The sequence below is a fragment of the Pyrus communis genome, chromosome 5 (genome assembly GCF_041283825.1).
Source record: "Pyrus communis isolate YQ-2024b chromosome 5, ASM4128382v1, whole genome shotgun sequence".
Taxonomy (NCBI): domain Eukaryota; kingdom Viridiplantae; phylum Streptophyta; class Magnoliopsida; order Rosales; family Rosaceae; genus Pyrus; species Pyrus communis.
In genome coordinates, this window is record NC_142569.1 from 13,800,089 (window position 1) to 13,818,929 (window position 18,841).

General features: G+C 36.8%; 1 protein-coding gene and 1 long non-coding RNA gene across 3 annotated transcripts; one reads left to right on the forward strand and one right to left on the reverse strand.

Moving 5' to 3' along the window:
- The first annotated feature begins 1,081 nt into the window (after positions 1–1,081).
- LOC137724558 (uncharacterized) lies at positions 1,082–11,772 on the forward strand. Its single transcript, XM_068463319.2, has 21 exons — positions 1,082–1,522; positions 1,604–1,688; positions 2,331–2,370; positions 2,456–2,704; positions 2,888–2,987; positions 3,065–3,139; positions 3,527–3,625; positions 4,316–4,432; positions 4,575–4,690; positions 4,905–5,004; positions 5,080–5,438; positions 5,773–6,103; positions 6,623–6,840; positions 7,326–7,544; positions 8,114–8,300; positions 8,889–9,139; positions 9,289–9,381; positions 9,466–9,567; positions 9,900–10,257; positions 10,372–10,509; positions 10,589–11,772. Exons 1-21 carry the CDS (start codon positions 1,391–1,393, stop codon positions 11,432–11,434), a joined length of 4,215 nt encoding a protein of 1,404 aa, XP_068319420.2. The 5' UTR covers positions 1,082–1,390; the 3' UTR covers positions 11,435–11,772.
- A 941-nt stretch (positions 11,773–12,713) lies between these two features.
- LOC148696825 (uncharacterized) lies at positions 12,714–18,610 on the reverse strand. 2 transcript variants are annotated; one of them, XR_015962760.1, is made up of 4 exons: positions 18,483–18,610; positions 15,433–16,046; positions 14,367–14,423; positions 12,714–13,132 (listed from the first exon to the last, which is right to left on the reverse strand). It is a non-coding gene; the product is annotated as an uncharacterized LOC148696825 (long non-coding RNA). The 2 variants fall into 2 exon arrangements; XR_015962759.1 differs by lacking the exon at positions 18,483–18,610 and having other exon boundaries at positions 15,433–17,687.
- Positions 18,611–18,841: the final 231 nt, after the last annotated feature.

The window sequence follows — 18,841 nt, forward strand, 5'->3', positions numbered from 1 at the left end:
AAAAGAGAACGAATGAAGATGATGATGCAATTTTCAATAATAAATAACACAAACATACCAATTATACACACACATACACACGTGATCTATTTTAAGAAACAAATGCTCTAACAATCATGCATGAAGATAATGCCTCTCGAAGTTGTTCGAATGGAGAATATATTGAGGGTGGCATGACAAAATACATATCACCAAAATCTTTGTACACAAGCATCAGGGGGATTAAGTGATGGAAGTTAGAGAAACGATTTCAATGCTAACATGCACACAACTTCATCAACTCTCTGCCAAGTTTTCATTTCAGAAGTTGACGTATTGCATCGACACACATCGACTTGATGACAAGCCATTTAACCCAAGTTTATTGAAATCAGGGGAAACCATCAATCATGGGGATCATCTAATAGCATCTAAGAGTATGCTACATTGGTCATATGAGCAGTGTAATTTTGTTTCCCTTGGACCATCAATTTATCTCATGAGTTATTATTGGAAAAATTATGACGAGGCAATTAATCCATGACTTGTGGCCATCTAAGGTGTTGTAAATGTGGATGACCATACATGATGACTTTGGATTGCCAATACTATTAGTAACTGCAAACACGAAAAAAAAAATTAATGTGTTAGTGAATATTCATTTTACCAAAATTTCGATATCTACAATTACATGAGATCAATCCGTGAAAAACATCAAGGCATGGGTTGGTAGGTTTTAAGTCTTCTAGCCTTTATATTTTCTACCATTGACAAATAAGAAAGGTTGAGTCACTTAAATGCTAGCTAAGTCATTTTACATTAAAAAAAATTGGTACATTTTACATATATCAAAGTGAGAAAATCAATCGAAACAACTAGCCTTCTAATTGATCTGATTCATGATTTTTTTATATTTAATTATCAATTTCAAGAGAAAATTTACACATATTTTCTTGTATATGTGTTAGTAAGAAATTATAGAAATTTTAAGATACTTTCAGACCATGTTTAAAAAGTATTTTATATTATACTTCCAATACAAAATGAAAAAGAAAAATGGAAAAATGGAAATTTGTATACAGCAAGAAAAGGTCCGTTTGCTGATGCTAGTCAGAATAGACGGAACAACGGCGCGGTAAATGAAAAATTGGCCGAGGACTCGCTGCAAACATTAATAAAAAAAAAGAAATAAAAAAAAAAAAAGAAGGGAGGTCTGATCTCATCGGAAGCACAGAGAGAGAGGCGTTGAATACTCGCATTTGGCATTTGGAGTTCGAAATCCACCGACCATCTCTCGTCCTCTTCTTCTCCTCTCAAAATCTAGGGCATAAGAAAATGTGCTGTTGGATCTGAAACTTGAGCAAGTAAGCTGCTTTTCGATCGATTTCGCGTTTCAATCGAAATCGGATAAATGTTGCGGTTACGAGCATTCCGGCCGACCAATGACAAGATCGTCAAGATTCAGTTGCATCCCACGCATCCATGGCTGGTCACCGCCGACGCCTCCGATCACGTTTCCGTTTGGAATTGGGAACACCGTCAGGTACCTCTCTCTCTCTCTCCTCTCTCTCTCTCCAATTCCACACTTCGTGTTCGTGATTCAACTGTGCTGGATTCGAATTAGGTGATTTACGAGCTCAAAGCTGGGGGCGTTGATCAGAGGCGTTTGGTTGGCGCCAAGTTGGAGAAGCTCGCCGAGGGCGAATCGGGTACTGAATCCTGAAATCAGATTTTAGTTGCTACGATGCTCGTGAAAATCGATTCGAACTGTGTTTAAATTAGTGCCGCTTCTGAATTTCTGAGGCCTGATTGGACAAATTTAGCTTAGGAGTAGCTGAATGCTTTTGCAGAAGCATATTGAATAACCAATGATTGCGAATTTCACTAACGATTCATTTGTGAAGCTAAATACGCGATTTTGGATAGAGTTAACTCTATTAACTGTTCTTGCATTTACTCAGGCAGAACCATAACCATTGCTAATTGCCTTATAGTATAAAAATAAGGTAATGTACTGTTCGGCTTAAGCATTAGCGTCGAACTCAGTTTGTCCCGTTGGGATTCAATAGGTTCTGGTCTGGAAATCTAAGTGGTGTTACAGTTAGCTGCTCTTAGATCAATACTGGCACAATTAAACTTAAGATCAATGCACAGATTTTTATGCGACTTCAAAAGTTGTTATCTCTCAATGGTTTTGTTTCTTATCTTTAGCTCAAACACTTGCAAAATATGATATTTGGACAACAAGATAGCTAGTTTGGCTCAGTAGTTGCTTAAGATTTCTAAACTTTCACTCTTAAACCGGAGAATTATATATCTTTCTAATTGTTGTGTCTGCTTGTGGTTGATAGATTCTAAAGGGAAGCCCACAGAAGCCATTCGTGGAGGGAGGTAATAGATCACTGCAACTGCATTATTGTCCATTTCTTCTTATTAAAACCTAGACACACACTGAGGGCATATGCTTCCTTAAAAGTGTTAAGCAGGTAAACTTCTTTGATGATGACGTGCGCTATTGGCAACTTTGGCGTAACCGCTCCACAGCTGCTGAGGCTTCCACATCCGTCAGTAATGTTTCATCAGCTTTTAGTTCTCCTGCTCCATCAACTAAAGGAAGACATTTTCTTGTCATTTGTTGTGAAAACAAAGCCATATTTTTGGACTTGGTAACCATGCGAGGCCGTGATGTACCAAAATCAGAGCTTGACAATAAATCGCTTCTCTGGTAAGTTATTACTAATTTTCAGTATGTTTATACATATGTTTCATTCACTTGAAGCAGTGGCATTTATAATATAGTATTGGTACATACAAATATATATTGAATGAGATTAACAAATCTCTGAGTTTTGCTTTTGTTTTTGACATTTTTGTGCTCTGTTTCTTGTTTCCCTGTATGAATCTGCAGTATGGAATTCCTTTCTAGATCTGCTGTTGCAGATGTTCCTCTTGTTGCTTTTGGTGGATCAGATGGTGTTATTAGAGTACTTTCAATGATGACATGGAAGGTTTGCGTTTTCACAAATTTTCTAACATGCTGGCTATAAATATCCCTTGCTTTATGTGATATACTTGCTTCCTGCAGCTCGTAAGGAGATACACAGGAGGTCATAAAGGATCCATAGCTTGTTTGATGACATTTGTGGCTTCTTCTGGTGAGGTAGATTTTTTACTTCTAAAAGATGAAATCAAATTACTTTATGGCATGTGTTTATGCTATCTTTCTTTGTGAACTATTTTTTTTATTATTATTTATTTACTATTTTAGTTTGTGTCTGAGTGTTCAAATACCATAGCATAGGTGGCTTGATGTATCACTTGATTGTGCCTCTGGAGCTTCCTAAAATGTTATTATATCTTTATTCTTCAAGTTCATTCAGATAGCACTTTGGTAGTTTCTCCATTCACTCAGCAGCGTGATGTAAAAAAATCAAGGAATTACGATATAAAGATGCTGAGCTGTTATGAGTGTTCATCAGTTATACATCAAAGTACTGGATACATGTGTTTAAATGCTTCTTGTTTCTATGTGTAAACATTATTGCAGGCACTTCTGGTTTCGGGGGGTAGTGATGGTTTGCTCGTAGTTTGGAGTGCAGATCATGGTCAAGATTCACGAGAACTCGTGCCGAAACTAAGTTTAAAGGCAATTATCTGTTCTTTTCTTATCACATCTTTCTTATTTTTCTTTGACCACTATAAGGTTAGGTTACTAATTCATTATTTATTCCACATTATGGTTATAGTATGAAAGTTATGTGCAAATTTGAAACCTTGGCTGCTAATGTTGTCATATTATTTAAAGTTTAATAGGGACATGTGACACCCTGTTTGCTTAAACGGGTCTAAGATGTCCAATGTTGTGATTTTGAGTTTGAGACAATGTAAACCTCACCAGTGCCTAGTGTTGGCTTGGTGAATTGGACTCAAATTATATCTTTGTTTGTTTAATCAAATTGTAGATTTTAATTGGGCATCTTTGTTGAGAAATTTTTAAAATATTCCTTTTGGTGCATTCTTCTTCTTTTTCGTTTTTTATGGGGAGGGGGAGGGGTGGAGATGAATGGATTGTAGTATGTGTTTATGGGTAAAGATTTCAGGATTTGATGGACTTTCCTTTGGTGGTATATCATTGTATTTCGTCCATTTTTTTATAAATAGAATGTGTTTCTTGTAAATGATTAAAATATCTATTATATTGAACTCCATGTATTGGCCTTCTTTCAGTTCATTCTTTCTGCGTGCATGAATGTAGGAGCTTTATGCGTTTACATTTTTTCTGGATGACGTAGTTGAACTATTTGAGATTTGATTATAGGCATTTCTTCTATGACAGGCACATGATGGTGGGGTTGTGGCTGTTGAACTTTCTAGAGTGATTGGAAATGCTCCCCAGCTTATCTCTATTGGTGCAGATAAGACGTTAGCTATATGGGACACAGTTTCATTTAAGGTATTCCAATGTCTAAGAAAAGGCCTTGTGAAGTGCAACTGGTTTTCTGTTGAATGTTGGTGTTTACCTTCTTGTTTATTTATTTTTGGTGAAGATGTTACCTTCTATTTAATTATATATTTCGTCTGCTTTTCTCTTTCAGGAGTTGCGGCGTATTAAGCCTGTTCCAAAACTTGCTTGCCACAGTGTGGCATCCTGGTGCCACCCTCGTGCTCCAAACCTTGATATATTGACTTGTGTTAAAGATTCCAATATATGGTATGCACAAAGTTTTCATTCTAGTGGTTTCCATTACAAATTTCCATCAGTGAATGTTTTTGGCTATAAAACAGTGGATTTATGATCAGAATCTGTTCTGTTTTTAACCGTAAAAAAGTTGGACATAACTTGCTTATGAGATCTGTGTTTGGTATCATTTCCTTTTCTTCGTTCCTTATGAAATTCCCCAAAAAATGTTTGAAAAATTTCTCAGGGCTATTGAACACCCAACTTATTCTGCACTCACAAGGCCGTTGTGTGAGCTCTCCTCACTAATCCCCCCACAAGCAATTGCACCAAACAAGAAAATTAGGGTAAGTCACTTTTATGCTTATTAGGTTTTTCTTATATAACTTCATATCAGACACTTACACCCAACTGTATCACAGGTATACTGTATGGTCGCACATCCCTTACAGCCCCACCTCGTTGCTACTGGAACCAATGTCGGGGTCATTATCAGCGAGTTTGACCCAAGATCGCTTCCAGCTGTAGCTCCCTTGCCAACACCATCAGGGAGTCGAGAGCATAATGCGGTATATGTGATTGAAAGGGAACTTAAGCTACTAAACTTTCAGTTATCCCAGACAGCAAATCCATCTCTTGGAAATAATGCTTCTTTGTCGGAAGCAGGAAGGCTTAGGGGGGAGTCACCAGAAACATTACATGTCAAACAGATAAAGAAGCACATTAGTACACCTGTTCCGCATGATTCCTATTCAGTTCTCTCAGTAAGCGGTTCGGGAAAGTAAGTTGCGCCTGGCACTGGAAATGCCAGTCTTTAACTACTGTAATTTCAATCTTTGTATAGGTGAAATGGTTAGATCGATAGCATTAGTATTAGGCTGATACAGTATAATGCATCAATATCAGCCTTTGTATTAAACATTCATGGAAGAGTGCAATTATTGCATCTTGTTTATGATGTTATCTTGACCGTGTCTCTAGGTGTGCTGTATTCTCTGTGATACATGTCATCTGAAATTACCTATTATGTTTATTCCAACGTGTCATGAATTTTCATCTTTTTATTTGGAGCTTCAGTACAGACATGGTAAAATGATTATTTCTACATATTTCAGGTATCTTGCAGTTGTGTGGCCTGATATCCCGTACTTCTCTATCTACAAAGTTAGTGACTGGTCAATCGTTGATTCAGGCAGTGCAAGGCTTCTGGCTTGGGATACATGTCGGGACAGATTTGCTATACTAGAGTCTACATTACCACCTCGAATTCCTGTAATTCATAAAGGAGGATCATCAAGAAAAGCAAAAGAAGCTGCTGCAGCTGCAGCACAAGCTGCTGCAGCAGCTGCCTCTGCTGCTTCTGCAGCTAACGTACAAGTTCGCATCTTACTGGATGATGGCACATCAAATATTTTAATGAGATCTATAGGTGCTCGCAGTGACCCGGTATTTATTCTGTTCTGCCTGGTCTATTGTTATAGAGATTTTAGTTGTGAGTTTAAAATGCATAGGGTTTTTTACCGACCAACAAATAAATTGCCTAGTGTTTCAAATAATAAGTTTGTTCCTCACGGCATTGTTCTTGCACTGAAAACAATTAAACAAAATCCTTTTGTGGTCTATGCGTTTGAGTTTGTATAGATCCTGAGTGATACAGTCTTCTTTGGTTCCTTTACGAATAATAATTTTCTGTAAGTAAGCTCACAAACAAAGCATGCAGCCGCATGAGCTTGCAAAAGTTGTTGGAACAATTTTCAGAAAACAAACTAGAAAGGTTTTTCTGAAATTGTTCTGACATTAAATATCTGTTATAAAAGTTTCAAATGTTTTACACATTGGCCAGAAACTTATAGGAAGCACTTCAAACAGAAAGGCATTGATGGACTCTTCCATTAATATTTTAGTGTAGAATGTGTAGCAAGTTTGACTGTTAAGATTTGTTTCTAATTCAAAATTATTTTCTAGGTCATTGGTTTGCATGGAGGAGCACTTCTTGGTGTTGCATATCGAACATCTCGGAGAATTAGCCCTATGGCTGCAACAGCTATTTCAACAATTCAATCCATGCCCCTGTCTGGATTTGGAGGTGCTGGGCATTCTTCTTTTTCCACTTTTGATGATGGATTTTCTTCTAATAGATCTTCCTCTGCTGAGGCTGCACCACAAAACTTTCAGCTATACAGGCAAGAAATTTTTTTTTTTTTCTTTTGCTTTATTTGCATGCTAAGTATTTTATTTCAAGGTACTAGGAAATGCAATAGTCGGAGTTTCTTCATTCCTTCATAGTTTATTAAAAAATGGATTTTTATTAGATATAGCTTATCAGTTTTTGTGTTTTAGAAATGTGAATCAAGCGTTTCACAATCTTACCTTACCCCGTTCTCTCTCTCCATTTCTTCAATGCTTCAAATTTTCTCACAACTCCTTCATTGAGGATGTTTGAACTTTTCTTTTCAATTAGTCCTTGCAGATATTTTAAGTTAGATTACTTGCACACAAACTTGTCTCACTTTCACCTACCTGCTCCATGCTGGAATAAATTTTAAATGTTGATTGCTAAAGGGAGGTTAGTGCGTTATGATGTGTACGGGCTTTTTCAATGGGTATATATGGATATAAGATCAAGATTAGTTTTCCTTTTAATCTCAAGTCCTTCCTGACTATGCAGTTGGGAAACTTTTCAACCTGTTGGTGGTCTACTTCCTCAGCCAGAATGGACAGCGTGGGATCAAACGGTTGAGTATTGTGCTTTTGCATATCAGAAATACATTGTCATATCTTCTTTGCGCCCACAATATAGATATTTGGGAGATGTCGCAATTCCTTACGCTACTGGTGCTGTTTGGCATAGGCGACAGTTGTTTGTTGTTACGCCTACCACAATTGAGTAAGATATACTGATTGTCCCAAATATTCTGTCTTTGCATCTATAACAGGTTCTTGGAATAGATGAGAATGGTTTTATCAGGAAAAAATGTTATTTGATTTACAATCAGACTAAAACTATTGTTAATTTGTGACACGGCATAATAGAAGATCTTGACTTCTAGTAACTTGTTCTTGGAGGAAAGCCTCTAAACCTCGTCTGGCTATGATATTACATGTGGGCCTGCACAAAAACTCAAAGTTGTCAAAGCTGAAAGCTATGCTAAAAAAAATTTGATTCAGTTAATGCACCATGGCCTTTGGCTGGAGAAAAACTCAGGTTTTTGAGTGTTGAGGTATAACTGCATATGAACTCAGGACATTACGACCTGAATTTGCGTTGCTTTTGTAATACTGGTGTCAAGAAAGTTGTTGCTATCTTTCAACTCCATTTTGCTTTGTTGTGATTTCTTTGGATTATTTTACTTAAACAAATAAGAATGCAGAATAGAATTGTAAATTGAATTGATACTAAGGCAATAAAAAATGTCGCAGCATATGAACTGTGCTTTATTAAGCTGCATTTTGCAGATGTGTTTTTGTGGATGCTGGAGTTGCACCTGTTGATATTGAAACTAAAAAGAGGAAAGAGGAAATGAAACAAAAGGAGGCACAAGCAAGAGCCCTAGCTGAGCATGGTGAATTAGCACTAATTGCAGTTGAAGGCCCGCAATCTGTTACTCAAGAAAGGATAGCACTGAGGCCCCCGATGCTACAGGTAAAGAGTTCCCAAAAGTATAACTGTGTGCTGACTGTTCGTTGGCTAAGATAGAAAGATACAAATGGTGCTTTTCTCACATTTTGCTTGGCATTGGTGCTGTATTTTCAATGAGAAATCATATAAGATCTGTAAGGAGTTTAAGAGTTTCTGGAAACTTGTATATGTCAATGTGCTTGGATTTTTTTAACCAAATCGGATATGCTTTGATATGTTCTTATACACTTAAAGTTGGTTAAAATGGGAAAATTCTGATTCTTGGTTTAATCGAATTGTATGTTTAATTGATAAGAAAATTCTGCAAACACCTTTATTGTTAACAAAATAATCTCTTTATATTTGACTGTGTAAGATTTATTGGATTAGTTAATCCAAGTTGAATTCTTCATTTTTTTATTATATTTGCGGCTTCAAAAGCTTGGTTCCATTTTGTTCTACCTACTTTATATAAGCAGTTTGGCAAAGAATTGTAATAGCTGGAGAGTTTAAAGAAGTTGGAGTCAAAATGCAGTTGCTATAAATCAAATCATAATTACTATTTTGGTTAAATGTTGTCATTTCTCTTTTCTTATTTTTCTTCTGTTTTAGGTGGTGCGATTAGCCTCATTTCAGCATGCTCCTTCTGTGCCTCCTTTCTTAACATTATCGAAACAGTCTAGAAGTGACGGGGATGATTCAGGGATATTAAAAGAGTTTGAAGAAAGGAGGGTTAATGAGATAGCTGTTGGTGGTGGAGGGGTCTCAGTGGCAGTTACTCGTTTTCCAACAGAACAGAAACGGCCTGTTGGGCCTCTAGTTGTGGTGGGTGTCAGAGATGGCGTTCTTTGGCTAATTGATAGGTAAAGACTAATGAGCCCCCTTTTTCACAAATTAAGTTGTTAAGAATGTATGCTAAATTATTTCCGTCTATAAAACATATGTGCATGAGTTCTATGTGATAAGTATATGATTGCAAACATAAACGATTTTCTTTCGTATTTCCCTGCAGATATATGAGTGCTCATGCCTTATCCCTTAGCCACCCTGGGATCCGTTGTCGGTGTCTTGCTGCTTATGGAGATGCAATTAGTGCTGTCAAGTGGTATCAATCTTTCTTTTTTCATTCATACATGTCTAACTGTATGATTTTTTTCCTTACAATTCCTAATGTTTTTGTTTTATGCAGGGCAAGTAGGCTTGGCAGAGAACATCATGATGATTTAGCACAATTCTTGCTAGGCATGGGTTATGCTACCGAAGCACTTCACTTGCCTGGAATATCCAAGAGGTATGCCACAAATGAACGCACCCCTTGTGTGTTCGATGTCATATTGCCTACTGTTGCTTTCTTTATCTTTTATTTTTTATGCTTATTATTTCCATTTCGAGGATCAACTTTTATTTTTGTCAAGTATACACCTATGTATCACTCTGGCCATAGACTGACATGGCTTACATGGTTCAATTTTCGGTTGATGTGTCCGGCCTACAGGCGCTTTGTATCTGTTGGATCCTTATGTTTTTATACTCTAAAGTTAATGTGTTGGAAATTATAGCATGCAAGTAGCAGCCGTTTCATCTCAATTTGAACCGTGTCTCTTGTTATCCCTTTTTTTGTAGGTTGGAGTTTGATTTGGCCATGCAGAGCAGTGATTTGAAAAGAGCTCTTCAGTGCCTTCTTACAATGAGCAACAGCAGGGACGTAGGACAAGAGAATACATCATTTGATTTGAAAGACATTCTAACTGTAACGACTAAGAAAGAAAATGTGCTGGAAGCTGTCCAAGGAATAGTGAAATTCGTAAAGGAGTTTTTGGATCTTATTGATGCGGCAGATGCTACTGGACAGGCTGAAATTGCTCGGGAAGCTCTTAAGAGGTTGGGTGCTGCAGCTTCTGTAAAGGGAGCTTTACAGGGTCATGAATTAAGAGGACAAGCTCTACGCCTGGCCAATCATGGAGAGTTGACACGGCTAAGCGTATGTTATCCATATCTGGACATGCTTTTCTTGCGTGCTAGTTCACATGATTTTGATAGTCCTTTCTAGAAAATTCTGATAGTCCCTTCTAAAGACAGTTGCTTTGCGCTGCAGAATTTGGTAAACAATTTAATATCAGTTGGCTCCGGACGTGAAGCAGCATTTGCAGCTGCAGTTTTGGGAGACAATGCCCTCATGGAGAAGGCGTGGCAGGATACTGGAATGCTCGCCGAGGCTGTGCTTCATGCCCATGTATGACGTGATTTATGCTTGTTCATCTACCTCAGTTTATTACTTTGACCTGACTGCCTTATGGGGATTTTCTCTGCAGGCTCATGGGCGACCAACATTGAAGAACTTGGTTCAGACTTGGAATAAAATGCTACAAAAGGAGGTTGACCACACGCCAACGACGAAAACAGATGCTGCTGCTGCATTTTTGGCTTCTCTGGAGGAACCCAAGCTTACAAGTTTAGCAGATGCTGCCAAGAAACCACCGATTGAAATTCTTCCTCCCGGGATGCCGTCTCTTTCAGCTCCTCCAATTTCTATGCCAAAGAAACCAGCTCCGGGGGCTCAGAATACACTGCAGCAACCAGGCAAGCCGTTGATGTTAGAAGCTGCCCCTACCACCACACCTGCACCTTCAGGTGCGCCACAACAACCAGGTTCAGGATCAGATAATAAGCCTCCTGCTTCATCATCAGAGAGTGATCCAGCTAATCCAGCTCCGGCTGCTTCAGGAGAAAGTGTCCCAGGAACTTCTACAGATAATGGGGCACCATCAGATGCCCCACCTCAAGCGCCTCAACCAGAAGTCCAATCCCAAGTGCCCCAATCAGAGGCCCCATCGGAAGGGCCGCAATCAGAGGCTGCATCGCAAGCTCCCCAATCAGAGGCTGTCTCCCAAGCACCCCAATCAGAGGCTGCATCCCAAGCACCCCAGTCAGAGGCCCCATCCCAAGAGCCTCAATCAGAGGCCGTGCCCCAAGCTCCCCAGTCAGAGGCCCCGCCTGAAATGCCAGAGTCAGAGACCTTACCCCAAGCTCCACAACCGGAAGCTCCACAACCTGCCGTCCCAACCGAGACGGCGCCATTACAAACCCAGGTGCCACCCATCCAGCAAACCAATGCTCCAAAAAGATTGCCACTAGATGAGGATTTTTTCCGAATGTGATCCCCGACAATCTTGCTCCGAAACCCTTTGTGGTTCATACCACCGTCAAAATTTTAGTGATTCGTCGAATAGAAGCTCCACCCGCATTTCATACAAAGGAGCCATGGTCGTCTCAACATTCTGTTCATCTTCGGGCGAAGCGATAACGTTATCAAATGGTTGCAGTCATGTTTATATTTCATGTAACCTTTGTTCTTTTTAATATGTTATTCTTGTGTGTATCGTCTGCATCATTTAGTGTGTTTTCTTGTTCGTTCTGTTTTGTTGATTCAGCTGATTTGACTTGGTGAGGGAGCCTTACTAATAGAATGACATTGCATTTACCGGCTTTATTCAAATTCTGTAGTCCCGCTGGCGTTCTTGATCTTTTGTTTTTTATGAAGTTGAAATTTCCTAGTTTATTTGCAATTTTTTTATGGTAAATACCACTAAGTGGTCTAAAATTCGTCACATCGTATATGTCTAATAAATCTCTCCAACGGTTAGATTTCGCAATAAATTATTACCGAGTGGTACGTGCCACTGTTGTTAGACCGGTTTATATGCTTTGAAGTTTTAACTGTTCTTTTACTGTGTTCCATTTTTCAAGCATCCACTTGCTACGGTATCTTGTGTTTTTCAATTCCATGCTTTTAAACATTGCCCGGTGGATCGGCAGAAATGGCTCAAGAACAGTTTTTTTTTTTTTTTTTTTTTTTCAATGCCTTTTACTTAAAATTTTAGTCCGAAATTAATAAAAAGAGAATTTAAGCTTTTTTTTTTTGGGTAACTTTTTAAAAATAAAATTATGTAGATTATTCTAATTATTTTTAAAAATATTTTGACTTAAAAATATTTATAATCCGATAAACAATGAAAAATCACTAAATCAACTCTATAAAACGTGAAAACCATGGAACAACATGGAAAACCCTTTCTACACATGAAACGCATGAAACAAGAGTTAGTGAAATCCTACTAATATACTCTTTCTCCTATATTGGCAGGACGGGTCCCAGTGTTGAAAAGGATGGTATTTTCCTTCCAGGCCATGCAAGTGCATTGGCTGCAACAAGAGCATACTTAAACAAAACCACCTATGTCATCCACCGCGGGCATCACCCCAAAAGGGGGAAGAAGCCCGATCCTGAATTCTGCAAAAGGCTGGCCGCGAGGGTGAGACGAGCATGAAGAGTCGCTCAAGTCCCAAATCGACCAGAGTGGTGAATAACGTCGGAATCATTTCATTCGCTCAGCTAAAAACTCTTTTGAGGGGAGGGGATAGGTAATGATATGAATTCCAAATCCCACTTGTTCTGGAAGGAAAAACACAATCTAGAGGATGACATGCTGAAAAAGTATCCGACAAAAAAACAAATATCGACGGACCAATTTTCAGAATCTCCATAAAATCCAAGTAAAAATAATACATATCGTTATACTCGGTTTCGGTTTAAACTCGAAAGGATGTTTGACAGTCCCATCTCCCAAACAACCTGGTTTCACATATAATCGTCTAAGCTGGGAGAGTGTTCCGATTCAATATTAAAAGCCTGCTTTGCACAACGGCGGATCCCAGTTTTGAACTGAGCTTGAACGAGATGCTATATGTGGAAAGGCTGAAGATTTACAAGCTGGTTGAAGCCGACATATACCTAGGAAACACTTATTCGGTCTTCAGATTCAACTCATGGTGATCATTCAAGCACTTCGGAATTACTGTACAATATTTACAGTTCGGTGTGAATCAATTCCCGGTGACAGACTATGACTCTTGTTAACACACGGTAAAAGTAAGCACACAAACAGAATAGGTAAAGCAGTAACGACAGCCTAGATGGTAGCAAATTATCGTCTATAACATACGCCATTCACATAGTAAGCGGACGCAGAACAAATATTTCTACACAGAAATTCAGCTTTAAAAGCTTAGCATGGACAGTGCTTGCAATTTACAAGAAGAATCATTAATAAGCCTTTACATCTTAACAGAGAAAAAACGTATAACTGAAATTCCATCCACAAGAAATCTATTAGTCACTTTAGAGACAAACGGAAGAGAAAGGTGAAAATAGAAACATGTGTCCTCCACACTGCAAATACACGAGCCAAATACCAAAAAGAAAATCGAAGATTTCATCAGAGTGAAGGAATAGAAAGCGAGGGTTGGGGAAGGAAAAATGTTTTCACATCCAGATTCCACGAAAACAGGAACACAAGTTTTAATAAATCTAAACAAAATGTTGATGATAGCATATAATTAATGCTCAGAGCCACCAGAGATGTTTGAAATTTATGCTTAAAGACATGTCTGTAAATGAGTTCCCTAGAAAGTTCCCTTCGACAACACAAAAAATAACAAAGGAGTTCCCAAGTGAAGTTGATCCTCCATTATCAGATAAGGAGGATTGAATGCATTCACCAGTATTCCTATTTCGACTGTTTGTTTGGAGGGAAATAAAATTTTCATGATGGAAAAGGAGATTTCTTACTTGGTGCATAATTAGATACTTTACCTCTCCCTTGCAACTACTAGAGTTGCAGCGGAAATGTTTGATATACCAGTTAAAGGCGTTTGGACGAGGGACTTAAAGTTGCATGGAATTTAAGCTTAATTTGGTAGGAATGCACTACAAAATATAGGTACATGAACTTAAAAATGACTAGATGCAATACATTCGGTAGGAAAAGTGTTTACGTAGTGCATTTATAATGTTCCAGTAGCAGTTTTGTAGTGCTTGAGTAGTTTGGAGTCGTGGTGTTCCTGTAATGCATTTTTAACAATTGAGTCTAGAGTTTCATGATAATTTTGGGTCCCTAATCCACACTATAACAAGGACACAAAATTAACAATAGTAAAAGCACGAGTACATAAAATGACACTTAGATAATGGAAAATTTCAGGGAAAAAAAATGTTCAATGTGTTTATAAACAAGCAATCCAAATATATACCAGTTTCTTTTTGGTGAGAAAACTTGTGGGTACTTCATCTTACATAGTCTGCTACACCTGAAGTTTCAGAAATAAGAGTGTTTTCATCCTTCATAAAGAAAAGTGTACAAAAACGTCATCAAAAATAGGCAAAAAACTACAACCGACTCATTTACAACCAAGGTAACACCAGCAGCTGCAAAATCACATCTCCATCCTTCACTCTCACACTACCAATACCAAATTAGCATTGTAAGCATTGCCAATTTGCCATTGTCACGGCTATTGCATTAGCAACGTTGCTTTTCATTCTAAGTCTTCCACTTATTAGTAGATAAAAGCAGTGTTCATATCTTTTGCTTCCATTAACTTCCAGTAATGGACTTGTTCAATCATATTAGGATAAAATCATGTCTAGTCAATGTGCAATTGAGCAAATGTTTTTTGGGTTTACTTGATAGCGTTACAGTTTACCATTCAATTTAGCGATAAAAGGGTGAGACGATGGTAAAGATACTGGTACGAGTGGGGACAAATAAGGGGAATGGAATACTCATCAACCCAACTCCAACCATATTCATCCTTTCCTACATTACGCAACAAGTAAAAGAGTAAAATAAGCACCACCAAAATCAAATTCTGAATCAAAAATAGTAAATAGAACTGAAAATATTGCTCAATCAGAAATTTCATTTATTTTTCATCATCGACATCAAGCAAACCTAACAATTTCTAGTCTAATTCTAATAAAGTGCAACAATGTATTTTTGCATTAGGACCAAATACCAAACATGACTGGCAAAAATGATTTACGCACAACTAAAGCATTGCAATTGCATTAGATTTTCCGGATGTTGAATAAGGAATTTTAATAGTAATTCAGAATTAAGGAAAAAACAAATATTTTAAGTAAAAACAAATGATAAATATATGAGTTCAATCTGCTGTCAGTGATCAGCATATAGTTCGGTATATAGAACAAAATATAGAGGATCTATTTCATCCTCTGTGAGAAAGAGAATGCAGGAGCAAGTTAGACTTAAGGTAGAATCTCCATGAAATAAGAAACTGCTGTCAATTCACTTACCACTAAAACACCATCTACTAGCTCGTAAAACACATCTCACCATCACCATCAACCCTACAAACACCAAGTTAGCATTGCCAAAATACAATCTGTTCATTGAGTTCACCATCACCACTGATATATATAGCATCAGCAGCCCTCATGCTTATATCACCCATTTATTTGTCCCTCTAATATTTCACTCCACTAATCACTTTTCTTCTCTGAAAAAATGACAAGAAAATGGATTTCTCACATATATACAAATATTGTGCTGTTATTGAATTACTTCCCTTACATGAAATCACATCTCCATCACAGATACTGAAATAACAATAAACCCAAGTCCAAAAATTCAAAACTCTTGAAAGGAAACCATAATCACTTCCAAAATTTTGAATTATTGGATACAGATAAGATTAAGGTTATTTCATAGTTTTCACTAATATAACCACAAAAAACAAAATAACTCAATGCCAATATATGGTATATAAACGAAGAAACTCACATGCTAAATAGTAAAGCAAAATATGATGCAATAACATATAAATGCAGGAACTAAGAACGAAAGAGAGATTATCTGCTCATGCAACCACAATGACGATCTTGATCATGCCATCGTGGCCTTCTGGTTCCTTCACAATGACCATAGCTTCTGCTTCGTTAATATATATTTCTCTATTTTTATGAATTTATAAACAAAACATAAATTGAACAAAACTAAATGTACAGAATGTTTATATACTATAAAAGTTTGAAAAGCACAACAATGAGTGCAAAGAAAAAAAGTATCTAAATTTGCCCTATCCCATATGCAAAATAGACCCTTTTCTTTGCTTTTATGTTCAATAAACTTCTGCTATTTGAAAATAAAACATTTAATAAAAAAGGAAAATTTAAAAATTATTTTAGGGAAGTGTTGGAAACATAGTAATGGATGCAAATAAACAAATCTTCAACTTCTACTTTCCCATATGCAAAAACCACCCTTCTTTTCAAATAAAAGCCTTCATCTTTAGATTCTTATAAGAATCAAACTTGTTTTTACATACATGTTTTTCGCTTCTAATATGTGTAAAGAAAAAGTGATGGTTTTGGGTAGACTTATCATAAAACAAGGAGGCAAATCAGCCAAGATCAATAATTACTGTTGAATCAGAGACTAATTAGTAAATTTCACAAAAATTTTCAACATCTGCAATAGGCACAACATAACTAGCACTGACCATGATCAGCACAAATCTTTTCAACCCCAGCCTAAGTCAGTCTCCACTAAACAAACTTCTCTTAATACATTCGATATTATCCAAACTAAGGGGGTGGGAGAGTGGGCTAAACCTTAGAATGGGTTAGCCATACTAATCTGGTTTGAATTTTCCTTTGGCAACAATCAAACATAAGGTCTCTCACTCACAAGTGAAGAGGAATATCATTAGACTGTAATACTAAGCAGCTCCCCAATAAACAAACTTAATTGGTTGAGGTACATGATTAATTCATGTGCTACAGATTAATACTAAAGTTCCATGTATTATGTTTTACCAATAGCATTTTTTTTTTTTGTCAAAATGTTTTATCAATAGTGGAATGATGAGCACATTAAATCTGGATCTCACACCATGAGACTCAATAAACTCACAAAAATGATTCCACGAAAAATTTACAACAAAATGAAGTAAAAACAAATAATATTCATATCATATGCGAATTTGCATAGTTAGAGATCAAAATCACCTACAAGTTAATATGATATGCCAAAGATAGAGCAGGTGGACCGTATGACAAGAAGAGAGCGCACGCCCGTAAACAACCATGATCCGTTCATGGGTGATGACAAGCGTGCTCTCTCTCCTTGTCACACAACATCAAACCATAGCTCAAATTAGACATCAGTAGCTACAGAAAAGAGCAGTTTATAATGTTCTAGCAATCACAACAATTGTCAAGGAATCCTCCACATGCGATCGACTTTCCACACATAAATTGGGGGAAAAATAAAAGGCGAGAAATTAAAATGAACTTCATACATATGAACTATATACACATACATTTACATATATACATATATATATATATATATATATATATAATACCAACCATAGATCTGATACCCCCAATAACACAACTGGCCTAGATTGTTAGCACAGAAAATTATAGACCTAGTACAGTAGTATCATGATCGACTCCAGAGAAGTCTGACATATACCAGAACTATGGTGCTTGGTTGAAAAATTATCAAGTATGACTAGAGAATATTTAGGGCGTACCCTATAATTACAGATCAAAAATGATCTTTCAGTGACACATAGAACATGAAATTCAAAGGTAAGAACACAACATTATATGCAAAATACTATCAGAAACCTCATCTAGAGATTTCTCAGAAAACTATCTACAACCCCAAACCATCTAATTTTCAATAGAAATTAAACTGCTACCCTAGATGTAGAAAATATTCATCATAAATTATACAACACCCAATAAAATGTACAAAGGCTTTGAAGAATTAATGGAAAAATCTAAACATATTTCTTGTGAGCATGGATCTGCTCCATCTTGAAAACAAAGTAAATTTCATCAAATCTAGTACCAAAAGTACTTGTGCTAAATTAATTTTTCAAAATGCTTTGAAAGCATCTTACATTTCAAGCCATTATTTTTTTGCATAAAAAGGGTTAAGAAAATAGTCAAATACAAACTTTTAACCTTAATTCTTACAGATTGGCAGTAAAGGATAAATCTTCGACGCAGACGTTCCTAGAACATGTAAGCTGAGCTGAATCTAATATTTAACATTTTTTTTTTCCAATTGTTTCTTAACTATGTATTGGTGCGTGAATAAGTTATTAATTCTGAAGTCAGAAAAGCAACAACAACAACAACAAAAAACCCAGAAGAAAACAGGTGTATAAAAAGTCAAACTTAAGCACATGAAAACACATAGAATTCAAGCATGTAATTAAAAAAACCCTAGGCTTGCCAAATGCAAACCCTACAAACTAGACGAACACCAAGCCAAAAAATTAAAATGAACAAATAAAATAGTAACATGCAAAGGAAAGAAAACCCACTTTCAGGGAAAGAAGCTGCAAAAATGAAAAACCAGTGAGAGAGAGAGAGTTCCTGAGAAAAATGGAGAACTCGAGAGCCACTTAAAAGCAAAGACACTGCACCCAAAAATAAAAAGGACTAAATAGTGTAAAAATTTGGATTTCTCGAGAAGACCAAGAGTTAATAACTTATTATCAATCATAAACAGTTTTGATGGTCGATAAGATAAGGACAAATGAGACTAAAAAAGTGGGCCTCCCCGCACGTCATATTTTTAGTATAATCTCTATTAATTAATAAAAAAAATTTTGTCAACAAAAAAAATATGAAAAAATAAATTAGTCTTCTATCACATAAAAAAATGATGGGCAATAATATA